At 40.0% G+C, this 26,191-nt stretch overlaps 3 protein-coding genes across 8 annotated transcripts in view; 2 read left to right on the top strand and 1 right to left on the bottom strand.

Annotated features, from left to right (window-relative positions):
- Window positions 1-285: 285 nt before the first annotated feature.
- Window positions 286-15,255, top strand: FAM133B (family with sequence similarity 133 member B). Its single transcript, XM_064410030.1, has 11 exons — window positions 286-467; window positions 3,998-4,095; window positions 4,681-4,759; window positions 6,921-6,995; window positions 7,166-7,198; window positions 7,593-7,661; window positions 8,258-8,353; window positions 9,533-9,580; window positions 11,215-11,310; window positions 11,595-11,639; window positions 13,183-15,255. The coding sequence occupies exons 1-11, from the start codon at window positions 444-446 to the stop codon at window positions 13,267-13,269; spliced, it is 750 nt and encodes a 249-aa protein (XP_064266100.1). The 5' UTR covers window positions 286-443; the 3' UTR covers window positions 13,270-15,255.
- A 570-nt stretch (window positions 15,256-15,825) lies between these two features.
- CLXN (calaxin) lies at window positions 15,826-22,355 on the top strand. 2 transcript variants are annotated; one of them, XM_064410045.1, is made up of 6 exons: window positions 15,826-15,957; window positions 16,179-16,334; window positions 17,801-17,905; window positions 18,868-19,019; window positions 19,826-19,930; window positions 21,677-22,355. In XM_064410045.1, the coding sequence occupies exons 1-6, from the start codon at window positions 15,900-15,902 to the stop codon at window positions 21,752-21,754; spliced, it is 654 nt and encodes a 217-aa protein (XP_064266115.1). In that variant the 5' UTR covers window positions 15,826-15,899; the 3' UTR covers window positions 21,755-22,355. The 2 variants fall into 2 exon arrangements, with proteins under 2 accessions (XP_064266115.1, XP_064266124.1); XM_064410054.1 differs by lacking the exon at window positions 21,677-22,355 and adding an exon at window positions 20,479-20,689.
- RBM48 (RNA binding motif protein 48) overlaps window positions 19,313-26,191 on the bottom strand; it is a 7,732-nt gene continuing 853 nt past the window's right edge. For 2 of the 5 annotated variants that reach the window (XM_064409981.1, XM_064410015.1), the window contains exons 2-5: window positions 24,702-24,892; window positions 24,425-24,570; window positions 21,997-22,532; window positions 19,313-21,012 (exon numbers count right to left, since the gene is read on the bottom strand). In XM_064409981.1, coding sequence (XP_064266051.1) covers window positions 20,929-21,012; window positions 21,997-22,532; window positions 24,425-24,570; window positions 24,702-24,892 — 957 coding nt within the window. In that variant the 3' untranslated portion in view covers window positions 19,313-20,928. Of the gene's footprint in view, window positions 21,013-21,837; window positions 21,961-21,990; window positions 22,533-24,424; window positions 24,571-24,701; window positions 24,893-25,935; window positions 26,179-26,191 lie in introns of those variants that run through there. The other 3 variants (XM_064410008.1, XM_064409989.1, XM_064409999.1) reach the window with 3 other exon arrangements.

Genomic DNA, 26,191 nt, shown 5'->3' with positions numbered 1-26,191 from the left:
TGTCATGTGCTCTAAGACGACCCTGCTTAATGAGGGAGGTTGGGCCAGAGGACCCACTGTGGCCCTTCCCATACTGTGTGTCTGTCCCATACTGTGATTCCGTGTCTCCCCGCCGCCCCACCCGAAGTCCTGCAGTAACACTCCCCTGCCCGGCCCTGCCCTGCCCGGTCCCCGCGCTGCCCTGCCCTGCCCGGCCCGGCCCTGCCCGGCCCGGTCCCCGCGCTGCCGGGGCCGCTCTGGGCGGAGCGGGGCGGAGCGGAGCCGCGCGGCCCCGGCAGGCGGCGCTGTGTGCCCGCCGCCATCGCCGCTCCCGGCGCTCCGCAGCTCCGCGGCCGAGCGGGGCCGAGCGCGGCCGAGCGGGGCCGCGGCTTCCCGGGCGCGGGGAAGGGCCCTGGGCTGGGCCGAGGCGGCGGCGGGCGGCGGCGCGGGGTCACGGCGGCGCCATGGGGAAGCGGGATAACCGTGTGGTGAGTACCGCGGCAGTCCGGCTGGGCTCCGTCGCAGCCGCGCTGCCTCCGGGCGGGCCCCGGCGTGGAGGCCGTGGGGAGCGGGCGCTGCCTCGGCCCGGGCGGGCCCGTCCGGCCGCCGCCGCGCTCCGACCGCCAGGACGGGCAGAAGGGGCCGCCGCGGGGACAAGAGCGGCCCGGTGCCGGCGGGGCAGCCCGCGGCGGGCCGGAGGCTGCCGAGGGCCGGGACTGGGGTCCGGCCGCGCCTGGGGCGACAAAGGCGGGCCGTGCCCTGCGCCTCGGCCCGGGGCCCCGGGACCTGCCGGAGCCCCCTGTGGGTGGGTTGTCCCTCCCTCGGCACGTGTTGGAGGCTCCCTGGCAGGACCTCTGATTGCCTTGTCAAATCCTGCAGCATCGTGACTGACGCCTGCTTTGTGATCTGTCGAGGGAAGGTGGTTAAGATGCTGGCCTGGTCCGTACAAAAATAAAATGTTCCCAATGGGAGTTGATGCAGTCTTTGAAGTAGCTCTGATCCTAGCTAAGCTGCATTTCCTTAAACTTGGCGTTCAGCTGTACCTGAGAGATCTGAAATTGAGCTTTACGCAGCGGGCACAAAATGCTTCTACACACCTGACTGCAGAGCCTGAGCTCATGCACAACTGAAACACATTCGTCCTTCCTCCTACTTTTCTTTAAATGTTTTTGTACCAGTTAGCCTTTCACCTTCTACTCGTAACCACTTAAACATTGTTTGCTGCTGAATTTTAAGACTAAACACAAATCATAATACTTTAATTATTTCCCTTTCTCTGTTTCTTTCTTGTATATGCTATGAGTTCATAGTCAGATCCATTCACACTTTGCAAACCGTGGTGGAATAGTATAGTAATAGATTTGAAGGACTCAGATACCATAAACATAGATGGCAAAGTCCCTTTTATTGCTTTGTTGACCTATCAAAAGAAATCTGAGTCTACTCAGAGCTGACAGTGTATTAGACTTCAAGACTGGTTCTGTGGTTGAAATGTCCTGTAGGGTTTTCAGGTTTCTTATTTATTTATTCTTAATTTTCTTTTAATGGGACAGCTGGGATGTACCTGCCGGTGCCAGCAAATCTTTATGTCCCTGTATAAGGTTTATTATGCCATCATGGTTATAATACAGGACCCTTTGCTCCTCGTGTATGATCATAGGGATTTCTACTGTTATTCTCTGCCATGTCCCTGCTTAAATACACCATTGTTTTTGACTTTCTGGAGATGGAAAATAAACATGCTTTTTGCACATCTGCAGGGTACTTGCAAGGCAGCAATAGTATTGCTTGCCCAGAGAGCCCTGCCTGACAGAAGGTGCCTTACACTTCTCATGAGCAAGGAATCTATACAGCAAATACCTTGATTAATACCTGCCTGAGCAAACTACCAAAAGAAGAAAATGAAGGTGCAGACAATCACTTTCTTTATTGAGGGTGCATTTCCATGCTCCTTTTGGCTGGTGACATGAAGTTTGGCAAAGTAGTGTAAATACTTTTCAGAAATGTTTATTGGTGAGGTAATTCTTCATAAACAAACCTGGTTGAAATTATAAGAACATGTCTTAAGACATAAATTTCCTAAGCCTGGAATATAGAGCAGTACACAGTCATTAAGTACTTGCTGTGGTAAAGTTAAAGCCAATGAAAGGAGGATGCTTCCTAGCCAGTTATCCAGGGGCAGTTTGGGCAAGTAGAAAATAAGCATTTGATAGCTGTAGCTTCTTCAACAGGTAAAGAGTTTTGTTGGGAAGTGGTGAGGTGTTCATGACTTGTTAGCTCAGGTAGGAAAGTAGCTTATTTTCATTTAAGAGCAGCAAGAGACCTCTTTTCTTTTTTTTTTTGTTTTTAATTGCATAAGAAGAGCTTTCAGATAGAAATTTTTGAATGGTAACCAAAAGTCAGTTTGCTCACTGGAGTAACCCAAGTTTCTAGTGGATTTAATGCATTGAAACTTTCACTTTCTTTAGTGAAAACAGTTCAGATAGCGTTGTCCTGCATTCCTAAAGGAGCTCCTTTTCCACTCAAAGCTGAACTCAACTATTCATTTTTAGATTTGTCATGTGAATGCCAAAGTGTTGTAACACGTGAAATATCTACTTGAGTGCATACTTCCATCTGCTGCTTGTTTCAATTGGCACACCTCCTTGTTTATTTGCCATGTTAGTTAGCCTTTTTGTGTGAATTAAAGCAACAAAGCAAAGCCCCAAGAAGTGGCAGTAAATGTCCCCTTAGAGTTGGAAAGTCAACTTGAGTCTCAAAATGCTCTGCTTGAAAGAGCTCTTGGATTGCTTTAGCGTGGTCCAGCTGGTGAATCTGAGCTAAACTTGTGTGGGCAGCGCTTCTTCCAGCCAGATGCCTCATCCCAGGCAGAGCCTGGCGTGCCTCTTCCAGGACCAAATGTGTCCCCAGGAGCTGAAGGCCACCAGCCTGCTTGCAGTCCAGAAACCCAGCACTGCTGTGGTCACTGCTTCTGCAGTGGGAGCAACAGGAGGGGAGGCAGCAGCTGCTGCTTCTGACAGCTTTCACAAATGCTCACTTACGGTGCATGGTGGTTTCTGAATGCCTGATAAAAAGCAGCGTTGGACATGTGGGAGCTACACAGATGGCCAGATCTTTGCTTTGGATCTACAAAATGTACTCTTAAAAATTGTCTCAGATTAGGCAACCAAAGCAAGTCTTCTTTTTGGATGTTTGATCTTTTTCCTCGTTTCCAAACTGAACAGTAAGAACAGTGTGTGTTATGTTCTGCAGAAGTAAAGTGTTGGGATGACGCAGTGATAAAATAAATGAGATAAGGGGGTATATGTACCTGCTTTTCACATGAAAAAAATATTGCTGGCATAAAAAAATATAGAAGAGTTTTTCCATTAACTGGTGAGGTGGATTATGAATTATAAATTTTAATTTAATCTTTTGTAACACAAAGAGGATGCATAGGTTTGAAAGATGGAATACCTCATAACATTGGGATTATGTATGTTTGGGTTTTGTGAGTTTTTTCCTCCTTTAAATAGCCCTAAGTCACAGCATTTTGATACATGTATAATTGTAGCAAAGTACCACTGCTTGCTTGTTTTGGTGCAAGAATTTTTATGCAGAATTTAGTGACTCCTGTCAGCAATTTTGAACAGAACTTTAAAGGCATAGGATCAGTGGGGGAGAGCTGAAATTTAATTACATTTTCTATATCCCAAGGAAGAATATTTCAGAAAACACGGTACTATTCTCATTTACAAAATCATTGCTTAAGGAAGGGAATTGTTGGAAGGAACGTTGTTGGTCTTTTTGTGGATCAGTTCTTTCTGCCACAGTATGACTCCAACTGAAAGCACTCACCTGAGTCTTTCTGCCAGACTGAATAAACTTAGTTTAGCTAAATCTTCTATATTCTTAGAAACAAGTCAGAATTATTTTTTCAGGGAGTGATAAAAAGTTTATGTGAAAAACAAACAAGATATTTTGGTATCATAGTGTAACTGATGAATTTGGTATTTCTTTTTGTTGCTTCATATTCAAGGCTTATATGAATCCCATAGCTATGGCCAGGGCACGAGGTCCTGCCCCAAATTCAGGACCAACAATACAGGACTATTTGAACAGGCCAAGACCAACATGGTAAGTGGCACTGCCTGTCTGTCTTTTTGACTTCTTCAGCAAAAGATTTGTTCCCTCTTATTAAAATGTCACTGGTGCTTACCTCATTTTGAAATGTATATTTCTCATTAGTCTGTATTTTTTTGGCAACAGTTCCTCTGAAGAGGAAAATATCATTTTACCTCTTGCTCAAATTGTAATACCTAAACCTTGCAGATAGATTTAATTTGTAAACAAATTAATCTCTAAAAGAACCATTTTGCTAGTATCTTCTTAGAATCCCGTTTACCCTACCCAACAAAACCATTACGTGGAGATACTATCAACAACTTACTTTATGTTCAATCCCTTTGCCTACCCTCATGAGACATTAGAGAACAATTTACCTAATTGCAAAGTTAGCTTTAGATCTTTTGGAGGGATTTAACAACCGTACTTAAGTTATTAGGGTTAGGTTACCATATGTGTAACATCTAAGATGCTTTCATTCTTCTCTTGGAAGTTCAACCAAGGCTAAACTTCAAAAAAAAAAAACTGCAGAAAAGTTAGACATTGACAAAGGTATTTTTCATTGTAAAATTGTGATCTGTCATCCTTTTCATACAGGGAAGAAGTGAAAGAGCAACTAGAAAAGAAAAAGAAAGGATCCAGGGCTTTGGCTGAGTTTGAAGAAAAGATGAATGAGGTTGGTAGTGTTATTAGCTGTTAATACATGATTCTTTTAATCTAACAAGCTACTTCTATTACCATTTACAATATCAATTAGTCATAATATTTCACTTCACTTGAACTTTTAATGAGTAACTATTTTGTTTCATTTATGTTGAGTTTACAATTTAACCAGTGAAGAGCTACTTTCAGTTTGGAGAAAAAACCTATATAAAACATTTTTTAGATTGCTGTGAATCAAATCTGACCTTGTCACAAATGTAAATGCATTTATACAAATGCATGTGCTTAAATCAATAAATTAAACAGTGCATTTTCAGGTATGATAAATCAAAGTCTGCTGTTCTAATATTCACTTGTTAAGGTCACGGAATCCAAGTAAAGTGAAAAAAAGTGCATTACTGGAAACAGATGTCTTTGGCAAGGAATATACATGTAATATTATTATGGGAGAAAGCACAAAGAATGGCTTTCAGTCAGATAGGACTATGAAGCACTTGTTTTTCTCTCATCCTAAGCTGACTACAGCATGTGCTGGTTTCCTGATATAAATGCAGCTGTTCTGATGTTTATGTTCTTTACCTACTGAAGATCAGCGCAGTATTAGAAAGTTTCACATGTAACTCCTGTTGTATACAAGGGAGAAATTAGTATACAATGAATTTATTTTGTTTCTGTTCCTTCTTGGGTCCTGGTATCTTGAGATAAACTTCAGTAATCTTTATCATTGTGTGTAAGTTTCTGGTTGGAGTAGATTATGCTCCTCTGTTATTGGGAGGGCATAGTACCCATAGTACTCTTGTTGTACCTTTTTGCTTGAAAGTTGTACCAGGATGTGGAGAGCCATGGGGTGCTGTTCTGAGAGGATCAGTTGTTTTGTGCTCTGAGTTTTAGCTGGGTGAGTTTGGTTTAGTATTCTATAATATTCCTTACCTGATTTTATCTTGGCTTAATGTGAAATAAGTGAAATTGGCATGCATGGAAGCTACCAAACTTTGAGTATGGTAGCAGGGTAGGAAGGGATGCAGGTAATCGTGAAATGGCCATGAGTTATTCCTGAAGCTCCTAAGAACAAATCTCTGAATGCCTGAAAAGATCACAAGTCTCTGAATGGGTGTTGTATTTTACTGACAGTTGTTGGACATTTCTGTTTAAAATGTAACACTAGCACAGTCTTCAAAATAATGACACGGGCTGTTGTGAGAGACCTGTCAGAGAGCTCAGGGTACCTGGTATATCAAAGTGCACAGCCCACAGATGCTGCCTTGGTCCATGGAAGCACATCACACACAGCACTGCTTCCTGGCTCATCTGCCATGTCCCTCAGCAGCTCCGTTCAGCTAATTCTCAGTGTGCTGATGTGGGGATCTGTGTATCATCCTGCACTGCACAGGTTATTTGACTCCTGGTACTTCTGTCCCCTCAGCACAACATGTGGATCATCATTGTTTTGCCAATACAGTACCAATACAGCTGCATTGTGAGGATCAGAATGGTAGAGAAGGGAGCACATGATTTGTCTGACAGTGAGATTGAACGTAGCAGCCTTTAAGTTTCATGGGGGCAGGTTGGATATTTCAGAGCTCTTTAAGAGGGCATTTTAGGTAAACCTAGAGACCAGGTGGGGAATTGAAAAGGAGGAATGAGAGGAGATTTTTATTCATTCATTTGGTGTGCTTGGCCTAACAAAATAAGAGTGTTTCTATGAAGATGTGTGTAGTGATATTGCTGACACCAACAAGGTCCAGAATACACACTAGAGACACCTATGTTGAAGAAGGGCCAGGAGAAGTTGTCTTGAAGTTTTGTTTCAGGTGATTTTTAGACTAAGATAAAGTCACAGTTTTTCTGGTAAGGTACCCTAGTTTTCTAAAGTGCTCTAGCAAGAAGACTGTGATAGAAAAGCAAAAATACCATAATTGATGATCTTCAAGATAAATGGCAATCTCTTAAAGCCAAATAACTTGAACATTAACATTATCATTAACACTGTATTTGCTAAATAATAATCTTCTGTAAAATCAATTGTATTACACAGCTTTAGTTAAATTATATATTGTTTATTTTCTTTTTGTTAAGAAATGGGTTTTGTTAAAATTATAATGTCAGGTAGAGGTGAGCTTAAAAAATACTGCTCAGGAATGACCCTCGTGTTACTGTTTCTGTTTTGTTTTCAGAATTGGAGGAAAGAGCTGGAAAAACACAGGGAGAAATTACTGGGTGGAAATGAGAGCTCCTCCAAAAAAAAAGAGGTAAGTTGTTTTCAGTTGTATACATTCTGTGTTTGGAACTGGATTTATCATCAATGCTGCCAACGAGAATTTTGTGAATACATTTTAAAAGCCAGCATCAAAGTTAATAAACCTAAATGCATGCCAAAAGAAAATTATGCTAATGTAATTTGTTTTGTTCTATTTTTAAGAAAAAGAAAAAGGAAAAGAAGAAATCTAATAGGGTGAGCAAAATTTTCAGTTTTCGGAGCTTTTCTGCTTTGGGGTTGTACCTGTTTGTCATTTAAGTTCTCCTGGAAAGAGAAAGTATAGCTGTAATTTTGATTTTAGATGATAAATTAACTTTTATTTAGAAAGGGTTTGCATATATGTGGTACAAGGAAAATTAAAGGGAGGAAAAGAGCATTAAATAAATATTATTAAAAGAAAACCATTAGAAGTGGTTTAGAAGTTTATTTAAGAAAAATATATCTAAGACCAGCTTCTCAGAAGTAAAATTGTATTCTTATGCTTTGAAAATGAAGACATTTTAAAGGGAGTGTTTGAATAGGCTTTTGAGTATTTGCCAGACAAAATGCTGCATCTCACAAGCTTCACTTTTTGTTGTATTTGGTCAAGTTGTCTTCATCTTCCTCTTCTTCATCAAGCTCTGATTCTTCCAGCAGTTCATCTGATTCAGAAGATGAGGTAAGAGCTAACCTACTGGAATCTGTCATGCTTTGTTCATGAGGTTTATTTAACACAGATTTTGATAATATGTTTTAGAATATTTTGAGGGGCTGGTTTGGATAAAACTATTTAGTTTTTATTAATTTGCTGGATATAATAAAGTCATGAATTTTAGACATTTGTATCTAGTTAATAGTTTCTGTATAAACACTACAGATTTTGGCATCCTGGCTTGTAAACTGGATCCATTTTAACACTGAATTGTTTTTCTAATAGAGTCCCCTATCTAATCATAAAAATGCAAAAATACCACTTTTACTTTCTAGCAAAAATCTCTGTTACAGATAATCAGATCCTATAGCATACATCTAAATAATAAACAGAATCTAGAGAACCTGGATTTTTCACCAGTTTATGTTTTTTCAATGCAGAAGAGTTATAGAGGTCCTCCAATAAAAGAATCAATTGTAGTGTACTTTATTCCTCATGAGAACATTGTAACATGTAGGAATTTGATGTTTCCTTTTCTTTACATTTAATGTAAATCTTTGATTCTAGTGAGAATAAATTCAAGTTTGTGTTTTTCCTTCTTTTTTTACAATATTTATGGATAGGATAAAAAGCAAGGGAAGAAAAGAAGGAAGAAGAAGTATCGCTCCTCACGGAAATCTTCAGCAAGCACAACTTCAGAGTCTGAGTCAGACAGCAAGGTAAATATGCAGATATGTTTGCTCTTGGAAAGTTTTCTTGGTTGGTGTTACAAAACCATAAAGATTTCTGACTTGAACATATTAATATGGTTTTCATCTTCCACATTTAAAGCCATGTATTCTCACTGGGCCTGAGCTGCACTTGTATCTTCCACATGCAGTGTGGAATCTGCCTCCACTGGCCACATGCCTAGTGGAAGTAATTGGATCTTTAAAATTGAACGTGCTTTAATTCCAGCAATTTGTAGTCATTTTTCTGAATCCAGACATATGCAGCTTTTTTGTTGCTCTAATAATTAGTTTTTATACTTCATTAATACTTAAAATGTCTTCTGAATATTCAATTCACCATATCTGAAAATGCAGGTATTGCTGGATAGCAGTGGCCAGAACATTGCCTTTCTAAATATTTGAGTAGTTTCCTGTTGGACAGCTGAGCCTTTCCCAAATGCATATTAAATTGAAGTTGTCTTTTTCCTTTTCTGAAGTATAGCAATGTAGATACGTGGGCTTACCAAATGAACAAAAAAGTAAAGATACACAAGGCAGCTTGTTCTGTTATGTTAGTATTTTTCTGTCTTACAGTGTATAGTTACTGTACTTCTTGCTTAAGTATTAATAATACAGTGAGTTTTTAAGATTCTCTGTGTAGACTTTATCACAGGCTTTCACTGCAATACCTCATTTGGTGGTATGTAAATTGTAATGAATAATGCAGACACCTGAATGGATTTGTGCTAATGGGAGGTTAAAAACTTCTGCTACATAAAGGGACCCAGAGATACCCTTACTGCAAAAAACTCTGGGAAAACATCTGCTTAACCTGGTCTGATCAGCAGAGACGCACATGAATAATGAAGAAAGATTCCCAACTGTTACATGTTATATATGGTTACAGCAGTGATAGCTGGTATCCTTCCCAGAGATTTCTCTAAGTGTCCTGCAAAGATGCTGTCACCTCATTCCATACAAACCTTCTCATGCTGCTGGATCAGGAGATTAGCAGCTGCATCAAAATTACAGCTTTTTGTATTATTCTTCAGTCAACTGCAAGGTAGAAAAGAAAATCTTGAAGAATTACCTTCAACAGACATAAAAAGACTATAGGTCAGACTACTTGGAGATTTCTTCCTTTTCCATGACATGATTTTGTTGTGATTTGTTTTCCTTTCTGTTTAGGATAGCACAAAAAAGAAGAGGTCAAAGGAGGACTGTGAAAAAGAGAAGGTATTTTTATTCTTTGAATCCTTTGATCAGAACTGCATGTTGCATACATAATGGATATTTCTTTTTTTAATATTGAATGCCTCACTTTACATCTGTGAAAATTTTCTGTCCAAACCCACACAGTCAAAAGGTATTCAGTGCACCCAGTTTGAAGTAGAGGTTTAGTTGGATTCAGCTCCTGGTTTAATAATTATTGTAGTGAAAACCACTGGATCTGTTCTTGTTACAAAGGTAAATAAAAACTGTATCTAATCTGCTACAGCAGTTCAGCTGCATCCCTAGTGTTTTGGGGCTTACCTTTAGCTGTTACATTGAGCTGAAAATGCGTGTGATGATATTTTCAGTGGCACACTTGGTAGGTTATTGACTTGCTACTGTAAATTAAAAAACATGAGCAGAGGATCTCTTTATCTAAATGTAGTCATAATTATAGATACTTCTGACAGCTTTGAAGAATTGGGGAGAAAAATATATTAGCTTAAGGAAAATCACCTTATTCTGTCATTTCTCTAAGCATGAAAATCCTCTCTCCTGCCCACCACCACGCCATTTTGTACACTCATCCATTATCTTTAACATAATCTAATTGACTTAAATTTTAGTTGTTCATACATTGTGGATATGTAAACTAAAAATGCTTTCAGAGTCCACCCTAGTCTTTCTCTCCAGTTACCTTTCTTATCATGTTGGCCTCTCCTGCTCTGGTCAGTAGTATTGATGTTGATGTACAAACTCTCCATTGCCTAAGGCAAATGTACTGATTTTTCTCCCCTTGCTCCTGCTTCTGTGTCCATTTCCCATCTCATCTTTTTGAATGGCTTCTCTTTGAAGACCAAGTATCTACCACTGTCCCTTGTTGTAGTCCTACTTTTACACATCCTCCGAAGCAAAGGGTACTTGGGGACTAGAGGTCTTTCTTCCCCTACCTGCAGATCCCCCATGTGTCAGATGGGCTGCATCCTGTACTTGGTCATGAGATCTTTTCAGAAGTTTCTTGTCTTAGAAACTGATTGAGAGAAAGTACCTTCAGTCCTAGGAACACATTGCCTTGTCTACAGCAAAGGAAGTGCAGGGAGCAGAAAAGGATCTCATCAGAACAATCTTACACAGCATCAGGATTTTAAAAAACCTGTCTTTTAAATGCACTAGAGTGAAATATAATGCGTCGAAAGTACAGCTGACAGGGACAGCTTGTTCTGGTTCAACACAAATACAGAGGGAGATTTTTCTTTCATGAACAAAGCAAGAGTCTGAAACTAAAGTGTTTGTATGTATATATTGAGACACCTTCAGTTACTAGTTACTTAAAAGTGGTGAAATATTTTATTTTCCAATGCTTACTCCTCCATGTGTTATTTAAAAGAAGAGAATGTTATTATTCCTCTCGCTTTTAGACAGTTGCTGTATCTTGGTAACAAGAAAAAGGAATATACAGGAAATTATTATTTTCACTAAAAGTTGATTGTAACAGTTTGGTAGGGTAATTTGATGATGATGATGGAATTAGTTTAATGTCAATAATATTTTAAAATATTTCACAACTTAGAAGTGATATTTCAGTCTTAAATTTTAAGCAGAAGTTTTATAAAATGTGAAAGATCTGACTTTACTCACAAATGTATTACTTTGTGTAGGAAGGTAAAAATCACCACAGGAAAAGGAAGAAAGCAGATCGTGGTGATGGACCTTTATCGTCAGAATCTGTGTCTGAATCGGATCAGACAGAAGAGGTCAGTGTGAATCCTCAGTTTCAGATGTTACAGTGCTTGTACTTTAGTGATTCATGAGTGAATCAATCAATCATTAGCTTAGATTTAATACACTGTTGAAACTGTTCAGCACTGTATAAGTGAATCGAAGAGCGCAGTGCACTCAAAGTTGTTTGTATTTTTCCTTTTAAAATAAACTTTTAAGGATTGTTTAGTCTAGCTTCTATCACCTACAAGTAATTTTGAATTAATTTTCTTGAGAATCAACTTTTTATGGATACTACATTTGGTTTCATTTTCTTTAGGTGCAAGCAAAAAAGAAGAAAAGCAATGAGGAAAAAGAGAAAACTGCAAGTATCCCTCTTACTCATACTGTAGTTTTAGGATATAATACTCTGTACTTGGTTAATTTCCAGTTTCACATTTTTCACTAATACAAATGTTTCATAGCAGTAGTCTACTGTTACATCTAAATTAAGTTTCTCTATTTACTTGCTGAAGTCACTTTTTCAATAGTTGAATTAAAGAAGAATTTGTCACTCTTTTGCCTATATGTGATTTGAGATTTATACAAATTTAACACTGTAGAACATATTTTCTTCTGTATTAGTGTCCTAGAACTACTAATACCTCTGTGATATTAAGTAGGGGAGCAGTTTGCCACACAGACAGACATCAGGGCTTTTCCTTCATTAGCATTGTGTGTAATTCCTTGCTAAGCCTTCTCTGCCACCATGGAAAGGGCCTTAGGACAAAATTGCTGCAGCATCTTTGCCATTATAATTCTTCTCCCAACCAGATAAAAAGCTGCCAGCAACCTGCTACTTTTCTCAATATTTTTTTCTTTGTATCTGTTGGTGAAAGTGAGAGGAAGGTTCAGCAGTGATTTATGTGGAATCCAGATTTACCACATGTACCTGAGGTTCCTCAGTGAGGAGTACAGTGGGTTTGGGATCCTAAACGCCCACCTGAGATGTCTTTGTATCTGTGTCCCCTGTCAGCAGCAGTGTTCCTTACCAGGCATCTCAGTTGTCCACATGAGGTAGGGCAAACAGAAGGTCTGCATTAGTCATCTAAAAATACAGGCATAGGATTATCAGTGATACTCAGTACACATTTCTCCATGGAACTTGCTTGTTTTTTCAGACTCATATGAACCATTTGCCATATCATTTCTAGTGATTGCTTATGGTCTTTTTCATAAAATATTTGCATGTGTAAGGAATATGTATAAAACAAAGCTTTAATACTGATTGTTTCATTTATGCAATACCACACCTATTTGAGAATTTCAGTTGAAATTCTGCTTTCAAAAAGACAAGATTGCATCTCTGAGCTTCTGTATTACAGTGATCAGAGTACTACCTTTAGGACTGAGTCCAGTAGGGTTAATTTGATTGTATGTATATATACAGCTGAGATCACAATTGTTTTATGTTAAACAAGGTACACGTGATAGTCTAGCCAAGTGTAGTTGAGCTGTTTAATTTTACACAGTAAATTTAAGTGCTTACTTTAAAAGCTGTAAAGATCCTAGCTATTCCCAAATCTGTCACTACTGGTCAGCACTTCCTTATTACTTTCTCAGTAATCTAATGCTCTGAAAATAATATAAAATATTAGGAAATGTCATAGTGACAGTGATCAGAGGTGTAAAATAGCCATACCATGGTGGAGATAAATTTAAATTGAAGACTGCTCATAATAGTGCAAATTGCCAAGTAAAGTATTTCTTTTTCTGATTTCTCAATAGGCCTCTGTAGAAATCTCTTTTGAAATGTCTTTCAAAAGATATCCTTTCTGGGCTCTCATTTTGCATTAGCAGAATGTAATAGACAACAATTTTATTATACAATAACTTTGGTTTTTTGGGGTTTTTTTGTTTCTTTTTAGGATAAAACAAAAAAGAGAAAGAAGCACAAGAAACATGGTAAAAAGAAGAAAAAGAAGACTGCTGGTTCAAATTCAGATTCAGAATAATATTTTAAAACAACCGGAGACTATCAACAGAAGTGCAATGACTAAAGGAAACTTAAACTGTGAAATGACAGCAAACTTTACCAAACTGCATGAGTTTTCCTGTGTTTTAGAAATGTTCCTAATCTTTCAGTAGCCAGCCAGATGCAGCTGTGCTGGGAAAGGCCGTTGTTATTGCCTGCTGCTTAATACACGAGGTACAACTTTGATAAGATTCCAGTAAGCAGTGTTAGATGTTTGAGACAATATGAGATGGTAGGCCACCTGAGGTGTAAAATATTGGAAAATAAGAGTTAAACCTTTTAGATAGTAAAAATAGTCTTTTAAAGCATTAGTAAAAGTCTTTATTTGTAAATCAGGACAAATTAAATCCCAAGTTCATCCTGCAGGTTAACATTATGCATAAACTACAAGCTGGTGTCTGCTAATGGAAAATTACTGATAACATTTAAAAGGCTGCCTTTGTAGAAATGTGTATCATCTGCCCCATTACCGTCTCCATGCTTATGAGAAAGGGAATGCTACCATTCTGGCTACCTGAATAGGGTGCCTTTTGCCTTTGATTCTTGCAAATCTTTGCTACTTTTAATCCATGCATCTCTGCATTCCTGGGAAGCTAGAGCTATTGCCAGCAGACTTTTCTGAATGAGCAGTTTTGAGCTTCCAAGCATGTGCTTCTGCATTAAGCAAGAGCAATGACATTTTGCAGTATAACTGACAGTCAAAACCTGAAGATTTTACCTCTGCTTTTTCAAAATAGTGATAGACCTTTGCTAGTAAATATGCGCATTTCATTTAATGTAATTTTGGTTTAATTGAAAACTTCTTGCAAACACTGGTAGCTTTCTTTGCATTATCTTTAGAATTGTTTTGCATGATTTGTACCATTTTTAAATTAACAAAATGCAGGTTATCATTTGTTGTAACCAGTTCTATGAATTACGTTTCACATGAAGATTTTCATGTATGTATTTAGTTATAGTTAAGTTCATTGCTGTGTTTAAGTGCACACTTGCTGAAGTTATTTAGCATGTAAAAAGCAAGGTTTTGATACCTTAACAGCTTCATATTGAAGCTGATTTTACTCTGAGCAAGTTCAGTGGCAGATCTGTTATGTGATGTGTCTTGTTAGATAAAAAAACTACTGCCAGAATCTCATTAAAGATACTGTTTAAACAGTTTGTATTTATATTTTTGTACTTGAGGGCTACAGAATGTTGACCTAACTCATAAAGCTGTTTTACTTTAGTTTAGTTGCTTTAGATAACTGAAAAAAAAGCTTTTTTTAATTAAATGTGCCCACAAGAAAACATGAGCAACCATTTGATTTTAGTTTACATTAAATTCTCACTACATCTTCCATTGAAATACTGATTGCTGGACCTTCTGTTAGCCTTTAACAAATGCCCATCCATCCCAGGTAGTCAAATATAGATTGTATTTTTGATCTACCCCTTTTTTCCATTGCACAGGTGCTAACTTAGAACTTACCTCTATTGCATATGGATGTTTCAAATGTTGTGTTGCCAAGAATTTCAGGACTTTCAAGACATTGATTATTAGTCTGCAAACCATAACTAAAATCTGTGGGAGAAAGGTAATTTCATATTGCCATTGTAAAGAGAAATTGTCTTCAAGTTCTTGGGAGAATACAACCATTGAGTTGCAGCAATGTGCATCTAAACAATAGTAATATTTTCATCAACTATTTTATACTCTTGGGCTTGATGTTACCAATTCTAGACACTCTTGTCAGTGAGGTTAAAATAAAGGTGATATGCAGTGAACAGAGGGGTTTGATTTGGGGTTTGTGTTAAGTTTTGTTGGGGTTGTTTTCTTTTTAAATTGTGGTGTTGCAGTTTTGGTAAAAGAACCTGTAATGAACCATAGCATAAATGCTCTGTCCTATGTGATATCTTATTTGACTTTTACTCAACCACCTGCCACAGAAAGAAATAAAAATGGAAATGAGACCCAGTCTTCCAAATACCTAAGCTGGTTTGGAATTTTAATTGTGTGACTGTAATTGTCTGTTGTGCTCAGCTGTAGGATTGGAGTGCTGCTGTCATGCTTGGGAAGGGGTGTAGCTGCTTAAGGGGCTTATGGGCTTTGTCAGTTCTCAACAAAGCTGCTTTAGTACTGAAAGGGAGCTGCTTCAGTTTGCAATACATTAACAAATGTCTGCTCTTGCATGCCCTTTTTCCTGAAGGAAAGGTGGAGCCTGGTCTCAGCCTTTCAGCTTTCCCGATGTGCCCGCACCGAGGTCATGAGATGGTGATGGGGGTTTGGGGTGGCACCTACACCCATGTTCCAAGTTTCACCAGAGGGACAAAGAAAACGAGCAATGTCAGAATAAGAGTGGTTTAATATATTTGTGCCTTCTGACAGCAGATGAACAAGTACTCTTTTCTGTTGTAACTTTTAGCTTTTTCCCCCCACAAACATTTTTACAAATTTAAAATGCAGTTATTTTATTTTTTACGCCTGCAGTTTTTTTGACTGCGTGTTAACACGATCTCTGCTCTGCCTGTGTGTGTTTCTGTCCGGCCCGCCCGTGCGGCCCCGCGGCCCCGCCAGGCCGCGGCCCCCCCGCGTTGCCAGGGCAGCGGCGGCGGGAGCGGCTCTCGGCCGCCATGAGCAGGAAGGGGAAAAAGCTCCTGGTGGACTCGCTGACCCGGTCTGCCAAGCACTGTGAGTCCCCCCCGGGCTGCAGGGGCCGCGCCGCTGCCCGGCCGCCCCCCGTTGTTCCCCTGCTCATGCCGCGTGGCCCCGTTCGCCTCCCATGGGAGGCACTTCACCGGCGCCCCCTCAGGAACAGCGCTTGGGGCCGGGGGTGGTATTGGTGTCATGGCCCCGGCCTGTTTTGCCAGCTTAACTTACAGCCTGTGTTTGCTTGTGTTTGGACCGGGCAGTTACCAAAAGCGAAGTGGAATGTCTGGTCAAGCTCTTCGACACGCTGGTGGCCAAAGCCAGCAGCCAGTTTGCTGGGGCCGGCTTCGACCGCACGGTGTTCCGAGACACCCTGTACAACGCCTTCGGCATGACGGATGACGTGGTGTTGGACCGAGGTGAGCTGGGCACGCAGCTCGGAGCGCTCTGGAGGGGCTGGGGTGACGCTGCCGGCCCGACGAGTGTCCGTACCAAACAGCGCCGTCTGGTCCCGGCCAGGACAGCAGGGGAGCTGTTGAGAAAATGGCATTTTTTCTTTCTTTATGCGTTACAGTTTTCCCTTAGATCTGGAGAGCTCACGCTCTAGCTCGAACCACAGCAGCCAGAGGCCGTGGTGCTGCCCTGTGGCTGTTTCTCTCTCAGTCTCTGTAGTGCCGTGATGGAAGAGGGCAGCGTCACTTTCCTCTTTTCTCCGGTGCTTCCACCGGGAGCTGCGGGCGCTGCTGGGCAGCAGCTCTAGCTCAGGCCTGGAAGTGCCAGGAAGGCATTCTGATACAGTGGGTAACTCTGGGAATAGGGGCTCTGTGAACAGCTCTGAAGGGCCTGGGCAGATAGTACAAGGAGGGGAGAGTAATGAGCCAAATAACCCCTCGAAGATACAGTGATTTCACAGGTTGGTAACAAGGGACATGTTTGCAGTCACTGTGAAAGCTGAAGGAGTGATCTCTGATGTAGAGGTGTCTAGAGGAGTATGCAGAGCAGGCATGAGTCTGCTCTTCTTTCAGTCTCAGGCTGCCAAGAGCCACCCCTTGGTTCAACTTTCTCCATGTCTCTAGCAGGAGAGCTACTTACATGCCATAAAATAAAAACTTGTTGCAATTTTGTTCAGCAAATCAAGTGTGTCATGGAAGATACCTCACATTACCTTACACATTCTTAAAAATTATTTTAATGCTTACATGCAAAGGGTGTGATTTCAGTTCGCAAAAGCTATTGTCTTCTAAGTCAAAAATGCTTGGCTCTGCATGGAGAGATGTTCCTTCAGCCAACTTACTAATTAATATTTGAAAATACAAATTATTACAGATGTTAGTGGATGCTTTCAACTCCTTGATTATGAATTACTGTATTACAGTTTGTATGAATAGTGAAGCTGTGAGATTGAAAGTTGCTTAGGGAAGGGAAAAGAAAAATATTTTGTTACATGACAGAAAAGAGGTTATTTTTCTTTGTAGATTTAATATATATTGTTTCTAGGATTACTGTGTCCAAGATTTTCCAAGACAAAACCTAGTAATTTAAATCTCAATCTGTATGCAGAATTATCCCTCATTTTAAGGGATATTGGTTTATTTGCTTTATATCTACATGGAAGCATAGTTTCTGTAGTTGTTTAAGTCAGGAAGGCAACAGATCAGACAAAACCTTACCAGGCAGGATTCTGGAGTGTAAGACAGTAAACTGAGGGGCAGAATCCCTTTCATTGTTACATCTTAGAGTCAAGAATGGTAATCTTACCTTGGTGAAAGCAGACAAACATCTTAAGAAGAAAGATAATTCGCAATTTTACTGAATTTAAGAAAACATTGCTTTTTTTGTGTTTCTCTATCATATAAATTTGAAATGTGTCTAATACAATTCCTAGTGTTCAGCACTTTTGATAAAGACAACACTGGCTGCATCACTGTGGAGGAATGGGTGGAAGGCTTAGCAGTGTTACTTCGAGGGACACTGGAAGAGAAGATGAAATGTAAGATTGATCTGTATGCTAATATTTAGTAGTAATGATTGAATTCATAACAAATAACACATTGCTTTTGTTATAATTTAGTAGTTACTCTTATAAAGTATTTGTTAATTGAAAATTTTTCTTCTGTGTTGTTTAATGCAATGAAACTGAGTTCTGAAATGGCTTCTCTGAGAAAGTTTTTTTTCTGTGTAAACAGCTGTTACCACAGCCACCACCTTTTTTTGTTGCTTACAAAATCTTGCATTTAAACTGAAGTTTATTCTGCAGCATACACTTTAAACAAAATACATGTTTTTGTATTCAGACACAAAATTAGAAAGAAGCAGATGAATCTCTAGCATGGTTTTGGCTAATTAACAGTCTCAAGCCAAGCAAGACCAGTGCCAATATTCATTTACTGGCACAGTGGGGACACAGCAGCAGTTGCATTAGCTCCAGCAATTCTTCAGGTTGGAAACACAGATGGACAAACTGTAAGATGGTAATGAGCCTCCACAGTAATGATAGAGAAAGATGGAGAAGAAAAAATGGCAAGAACTCTAGAATTTTAAGCAGCAGGGGAAAAAAATAGGGCATGTAGAGTGAAAAAAGAACCAAAAAACAATAGAAAAAGGAGTTCCTAGGCTGCAGCATTAGCAATCCCTACTGCATTACATAAATTCATCTGGAAGTGGTCAGGGGTGTCACAGCATTAGGATGTGTGCCCAGGTTGTGATTCAGTGTGTCAGTACAACCACAGACAGTAAAATATGCATTCCTGCTGTGAGCACCATAGAAGATACTAATGCTTTGTGATGAAGTGCTGTCTGTCACAAGTGTTTGCCAGGAGTGTTTCAGCATATATATGATAAACTTGGCTCAACTGATAATGTACAGCTCAGATTTTCTGTCTACAGGTAGCAGCTTGAATGGTATGTGATTCTAGTTTGTAATCAATTTGAAATTTATTTGTATTTCAAAAGACTGTTTTGCCGTTTATGACCTGAATGGTGATGGATACATTTCGAAAGAGGAAATGTTTCAAATGCTGAAACAGAGCCTTCTCATACAACCAGCAGATGAAGAGCCCGATGAGGGAGTTAAGGACTTGGTAGAGATAGCACTGAAGAAAATGGCAAGTACTTAACTTATCGTGATACTTGAGGGTCTTTCAAACATTCACTAACTGATACTTTAAACCTTTCTATGAGGTAACAAAATAAGTATCTAATTTGCAGTGGGATTCTGCAAGTCTCCTGAGGAAAGCCAGAAATATAATCCAGATCTAATGAGTCCCAGTCCAGTATTCTCATATGAAATCCTTAATTTAGTATGTGAATGTACTATAAACTTTATGTATAAACTAGCATGTGTGTATGTGCATGTACATCTGTGCATGCCCAGTCAAAGCAAAAGGCCAGTCAGAAGTGGAAAACTCAAAAGTGTAAGCTGCATTTATTCCATCAGTACAGGCATCTGCAGTAGTTTCATTTTTAAGTACATTTATGTTTTACCAACCTATCATCAAATGTCTTTATCCAATTTATTTGTATGCATTCTATTAGAATACTAAACTCAAGGTTATTAATGTGAAGCTTGTCTTACAGTGCTTAATCCAGAATATCAGAGCAGCCGGAGACTGTCAATATTTTAATCAAAGCAAGATATATATACTCTCCCCTTCAATGGTGGTGGTCAAAAATTTTCACTTCAAACCAGGTCTTGCATCCCAACTCCTTTTATTTAAGCCCATCTTTTCAATTTTTCAATCCCACCCTTTTTACCTTAGGTAGAGGGAAGTCACACTAATCTTTCCTGAGCATAAACTGATGACCTCCAATTTGGAAATCTAACTAAAAATAGAATCCATGTTCTTTAAATATCTGTTAAACAAAACTACAAGTAATAATCCTTTGCTGAAGTGTTCCCTTCCTTTTGCAGGACTATGATCATGATGGCAAGCTTTCTTTTACGGACTTTGAAAAAGCAGTCACAGATGAAAACCTTCTCTTAGAAGCCTTTGGACCATGTTTGCCAGACATAAAGGTACCTTAACCTTGAGTTTAAAAAAAAAAATGGCACAAGCCATTTCCTTACAGACACTTGCACCAATCCTGTGAATGTCAGGGTATCTTAGGCCACTGTTGGCTTCATCCTCTCAGTGCCAGTTCTGCTATCCAAAGGTGGCCCCCGAGTGCTCCCACTCCAGGGTTGTTGCAAAACAGTACTGCAGATATTAATCTCATCACTAAGGGAAATTTCAGTCCTGTACACTGTCATCCCAGGCTCTAGCATTTCTGTTTTCATCCAGTTTATCACATTCTGCAGCTGGGCCTTCTTGCCCTCCATGCCAGATCATTCCTTGGTGACATACCCCTACCACTGAGCAGTTAAAATTTTAATTTCTCCTTCAGCTAGAACATTGAATGTTCTGGCTGGGCTGCCAGTGATGACACCATTCATGTTATGAATTTACTTTTTCTAAGCTAAAAAGCAAGTCTTCGCTGCATACATATTTCAGTTCAGTACCTTTTTGTTTGGACTAAATAGAAATCTTTTAGTTAACTGAAAATTAACTTTTTTTTTTTTAACAGAGAATTATGTCATTTGAACAGAAAATTTTCCGAGAAATTCCTAAATAATAATTCCAAGTTGTAACTCCACTGCTGAATACTGTTAAAAGGGGTCTTCATCTTCACCATTCTTTGTGATCTAGTAAAAAGTCGTATTTCAAGTTGCTCCTAAGCTTCAGTATTCCTTTGCTGTTAAAGTTGTCAAATAAATGAATTTACTTCTATAACTCTACCTAAATAGAGTTCTTCTGTGAGTTATAAAATATGTAACAATATGAGGTACACAGGACAACACTGCAGCAATAATACAGTATATTGGTTTCTTCATTCCAAGCCATTGGAATAACACCATTTTAAATAGGGAATCACTGGGAAATGCAATATAAAGAAAGTTTTTTTTTACATAAAAAAATACATATTTTAAACTATATTCTTTACAAAAGGACTATTGGAAGATGCTGCCAGCAGTATCTATATTCTTCTTCTCTGCTTTACAGCTGGTTTGGCTGAGCTGCTCTCTGGCTTTTCCACAGACGTTGAAACTGAATCTGCTACCTAAATTGGAGGGAAAAAAAATTTAGTAACCTGTAACCATTACTTTTTTAATGCTCATTTTAGAGTAAGGCTGTATCTCTAAGATTTGAGTATTGGGAGCCATTTATTACTATCATCACACTTGTGTTGAATTTTCCTGCTAACTAGAGGAAGAAAGTAACATCAAAAGGCAGCATTAAACACAAGAGAGGTGAAACTTAGAAGATTCAGCACTACCATTTTTGTATTTACCTACACAAACTGATTTCAGATAGTCAGTGATACAGTATCCCATGTGTCATCTCCCTTCTTCCTAACAGGTGTTTTTGAGTAAGGTTTGATGTGCTTTATAAACTCAGGTATTTCAGGAAATGAAGGGAAAGCAGAAACATGCATTTTGACATGTATTTTAGACAGGTATTTAATACAAAGAGTGCATATTTGTAAGATATGCACTTTCAAATCAATCTAGTTAGTCAAGGGAGCTTTTTCATATCTTACTGTAAGTGATATGTTCTATCAGGAATGTCTGACCTGCTAATTGATTAATATCCTCCATAAAAGGATACATAGCTTAACACATCCTTCCCAGCATGGAATTAATGATTCTGTACAGCTCTTAATGGCATAAGAAACGTTGGAGCAAAATTACATTGAGCTCTGACTTCCATTATTTTCCTTTCAGAAACCAGATACAAGTAGCACACTGGAGTCAGCAGGACTGCCTGCAAAATTATCATGCCTTTACATGTGTAGAAAATAAAAGTGGTTTATGAAAAATCATGTAAGAACATGCACTGACATTTACACTTTCTCAAATGTAGTGTAAGAGGTCTGGAGTAGAATTACCTGCAATATTCTAGACTGTGGAAAAGTTAAATAGTAAGAGCACTAGCTTTAAGTGGCAGATAATGAGTGAATGCTGAATAAAGCGATCAGACAGTCACTATTTTTATGTATAACAAGCACCTATGTTTGAACTATCAGAACTTTAGGAACCCATACCTCTTTCAGTTTATTTCGAATTAATGTAGCTGAAGTATTCAAAGACTCATCGTCCATATCCACTTTAGGTATTTCTGGTAGTTGTGGACCAATAACAACTTCAGTACTGTCCTCGCTTGTTCCAATGAGGGAAAACTTGTTACCTTCTTCTCTTTTCCTCTTACGTTCTTGAAGGTGAGTTGTACGAGGCATAAACCTGTCAATTCCATTGCAAGCTGGAACCATTCTTGGCTGCATTAAGGAAGCTGGTGGAGTATGTCCTCCTGGATGTACACTTGGAGTTAAAGATGTGTTTTGACCAAAGTACCCAGAAATTTCAGCACAATTGTTATCATAGGGTGGAGATGTTAACAGGCTCTGATTCTGATTCCCAGATGGAGATGCTGTGCTGTGGGATAGCCCAGGAGAACTTGTAAAGCAGGACAGATCCCAGTTACTGGCTATACTTGATCCTGATGTACTCCATGGACAATCATGCTCAGAGTTCTTTGAGGTTGTCTTCTTAGGGCCTTCTACTCTTCTTAACACAAAGCAATCTTTAAAATAACAACAAAGAACCACCTTCACTATTTCATGTCATTATTAGTTCTAACAGCCAAGAACAAAACTTTTGATATAAATGCAGAAACAATACCAGATACCCAGTACCTTTCTGTGATTATTTTTAAGCTTAAAATACAAAATATTCAACTTTCAAACCAGTTGAAATTTTCCAGTCTAGTGCCTTTGCTGGTTTATAACACTGAAAAAACCACAGATGTTTTGATGTTAAAAATCAGTGGGTTTACTCCCTTTAGAAATCCTCACACAGAGACTAATTATACCCAAGTATGTGAGCACAAGAGGAGAAGCTAGTGCTCAGCAATTTGCTTATTCTTCAGCTTGCCCAGCCTTCAGCACTGCCTGGGAACTCTGTGGTACAGGAGCCTTTGTAAACACAGTCCATTCTTAACATTCCCCCAATGCAAAGATGTGGGCTGGAGAAATTTTTTTGACGGTTCTGGTATGGTCATATTCCTTCCAAAACTGTCCCTTTGTCATGCCTGAGGAGGCTGGAACAAGGGTAAAAGTGTGATCCCAAATTTACTGCCAGTGCTTTAAATTTCTGGTAACATTTTGAAAGAAAACAAAAAGTGAAGGAAATACTTCATTATTAAAGCTTAATAACTTCATTATTTTAGTCAAAAAATTACTTTGAAAAGGATATAGCTCTCTACATACGGAGAGATGTCTCCCTGTAAGCATACTTAAAATGCATCTGTATTGGGTTTGCATGGCCTGGTTTTTTGTAGCAGGGGGCGCTACAAGGTTGGCTTTTGTGAGATGCTGCCAGAATCTTTCACCATGTCTGGCAGAGCCAATCCCTGGTGCCTCCAGAGATGGATGTGCTGCTGGGCAAGGCCAGGCCGATTAGAAATGGTGGTAACACCTCTGTGGTAGCAGATTAACAAAGGACAATAAACAAGAAGTGGTTGCACAGCTGTAACTATGGCCAGAGAAGAGCAGAGTGAGAAGGTGAGAGGAGCAGCCCTGCAGACACCACGGGCAGCACAGGAGGGGCAGGAGGTGCTCCAGGCCTGGGGCTGAGATTCCCCTCAGGCCGTGGAGCAGCTGTGGCCCTGCAGCCCATGGAGGCCATGGGGATGCAGGGATCCACCACAGCCCGTGCAGGAGCCCCAGGCCGGAGCACGTGGATGCCTGGCAGGAGGCTGTGATCCTGTGGGAGACCCGAGGAGAGGGGCCCTGCTCCCAGGCTGGAGCTGCCTGTCCTTGAAGGACTGCACCCCGAGGAGGAGTGACCCACACCGCAGCAGTGTGGGGAGGACTGTTCCCCATGGCATGGACTCACATGGCAGCAGGTCACAGGGAGCTGCTGCTCCTGAGATGAGCTCACGTTGGAGAGGTTCACAGAGAACTGTCTCCTGTGCCACCCCACGGTGCAGCAGGGGAATGACTCCTCTCCTTGAGCAGCAGGAGAAGCCACGGGTGATGGACTGACCACAACCCCCATTCCTTGTCCCCTTGCACTGCTGGGGTAGGGGGTAGAGCTGAGAAGGGAGGAAGGTGTTTATAAAGGGCTTGTTTTACTTCTCATTATCCTGCTCTGATTTTATTAGTATTAAATTAACTTTATGTCTCCAAGTAGAGCCTGTTTTGCCTTGTTGGTATTTGATGAGCAATCTCTGTCCTGGTCCTTATCTGAACCCATGAACCATTTGTTAAATTTTCTCTCCTCTGTCCAGTTTGTGGAGGGCAGTGAGTGAGTGGCTTTTGGCATCTGGCCACCACCAACACACTACAGTACCTTTAAAAGAGGTAGGTAAAGTGTTTTCTTTAACGCTTTAGCCAAAACCCCACCCAGTACTGAAGAACATTAAAGCCTTACAGGAAATTTAGTCAGGATTCTATAGGAAATTTAACCACAAACCTCTTTGATTTGTTGCTTTTGCTATATACTTTCTTCTATCCTGCAACTTCTCTCTAGTTTCTTGGACTGTTTCAAATTCTGGAGCATAGCACACGTGCAGCAAACTACCAAAGAAACTTCGTTCATCCATTTTTTTCTTGGCCACCCTGAAGGGAATTAAAGTCTGTCAGCAAAACTGAGGATTTTACTCCAACTGTTTAGAAACTTAACACATTGCCAAGTACAGAAGGTGTAAAAGATTAAGATAACAAGAGGCAGATATTGCCCTGTCCAATACCTTGCACACTGCAGCTTCTGGAATTTTATAAGGTACACTTCAGTAAACTGCTCTGCTGGATATTCATCTAGAGCATGATATTCCTCAATGGCACCATATAATGCAAATTGTTCAACTAATTCCTTCATAACACCTAATGCAGGAACTCCTTGTATCAGTAAATAGCGAGATTCCAAGTTGATAGTGTAAACCTGAAAAAAACAAAACCAAAGACTATTCAAAAACATTCCCAGTCTTGCTTTATTGCAAAAGGCACGCATTTTCTCCATGTTTTCTGTTTTTCTCCAAATCCTCTCAGGATGCTGAAAACCCCTATGTACTCTCTTTCACAGGACAGTAAGTGCATGGTTATTTGGGACCTCTTCATCACTGAGCAAGAGCTGAACTCATGCCTCTCATGCACAGTAAAACTCAAATGAGACTTGACTTTTCTGCACAAGGTCAGAGTACTGCTGCCAGTTGCTGAGTAAAATCTCTGATGTCTCTGGCCAACTTCCATGCAAGATGGACTAGTAACCAGTTCATAGGAGGTACTGTCAAAATACAGAAAAAACACTGAAAAATCAGTCTTCTTCATTGGCAAAGAAGTCATGCAGGTGAGGAAAACTGCTTTTTTCCACATAGGGAGTTAAAAAACAATTTCCACAATTCCCTGGGGCAAATCCTGTGTGTACAGAGCTGTCTACTTCCCATGGTGATCCAACAGCATACATTTTTAAGACACAGATAAAATCTGGATGCTAAAATCTGGATGCTGAGAGAAACAAGGTCTTCTCCCAGCAGGTTAAAAACTAAACCACCCATTCTCTTCTGCTTTGTGTAGTGACTGCCACAGAACAGACTCTAAGCAAAGCTTTTCGATGGCTCCCTGTGTACAGTAGGCAGCTAGGAAACTCATCCCTGAGATCAAAGGAAATTTATTCAGAGTTTGTTAAAAAAAACCAACCCAAACCACAAACATTTAGACTGCATAAATTATACATATTTCTTAAAAAAAAACATCTTCTGGACAAAGTGGGAACTGCTTGGGAAATCAACTCTCAAACTTCCACTATAAAAGTCTCCACAGGCAGGTCACACAAGTTTTCTTGTGGCAGCAGCACACTCCCACCTACATTCTTTTGGGAGTACAGGACATCGCTTTCACTATGCGATTTTTTTTTTTTTGGAAGGTTTGTACTTCTACCTCTTTCTTGTCCAGGAAGAACAGATTCAAATAAGATTTTTTCCACACCTGGGACACCCATACTGTTTCTCCTGCGTGTATTCTCCAGTGCCCAGTGCTGGCTGGATGCCTGTGCTGGCCAGAGCTCTGTGGATGCACAAGGCTCTCTGTCCTCTACCCCACCGTGTAAACTTGGAAGAACAAAAGAACTTAATAGCTTTGAGACTTCATGAGGTATGGGAGGATTGAAATTTTACAGGAAGGTGGTGATAGTGAAAGAGATGTGCCCTATGAGCGTGGGCACGGAGCCACTGTGAGACCACAC

Source organism: Passer domesticus, chromosome 1 (assembly GCF_036417665.1).
Source record: "Passer domesticus isolate bPasDom1 chromosome 1, bPasDom1.hap1, whole genome shotgun sequence".
Classification (NCBI taxonomy): Eukaryota; Metazoa; Chordata; class Aves; order Passeriformes; family Passeridae; genus Passer; species Passer domesticus.
Note: the sequence above shows the minus strand (reverse complement) of the source record. Positions and strands in the feature narration are given on the sequence as shown.

Excerpts from the sequence above, each read along its gene's own strand:
- FAM133B (XM_064410030.1), top strand. The coding sequence starts at position 444 with ATGGGGAAGCGGGATAACCGTGTG. Across the intron at positions 468-3,997 it reads GGAAGCGGGATAACCGTGTG|GCTTATATGAATCCCATAGC; the intron begins GTGAGTACCGCG and ends TTCATATTCAAG. Across the intron at positions 4,760-6,920 it reads TTGAAGAAAAGATGAATGAG|AATTGGAGGAAAGAGCTGGA; the intron begins GTTGGTAGTGTT and ends TTTTGTTTTCAG.
- CLXN (XM_064410045.1), top strand. The coding sequence starts at position 15,900 with ATGAGCAGGAAGGGGAAAAAGCTCCTGGTGGACTCGCTGACCCGGTCT. Across the intron at positions 15,958-16,178 it reads GACCCGGTCTGCCAAGCACT|TTACCAAAAGCGAAGTGGAA; the intron begins GTGAGTCCCCCC and ends TGGACCGGGCAG. Across the intron at positions 19,931-21,676 it reads CATGTTTGCCAGACATAAAG|AAACCAGATACAAGTAGCAC; the intron begins GTACCTTAACCT and ends TTTTCCTTTCAG.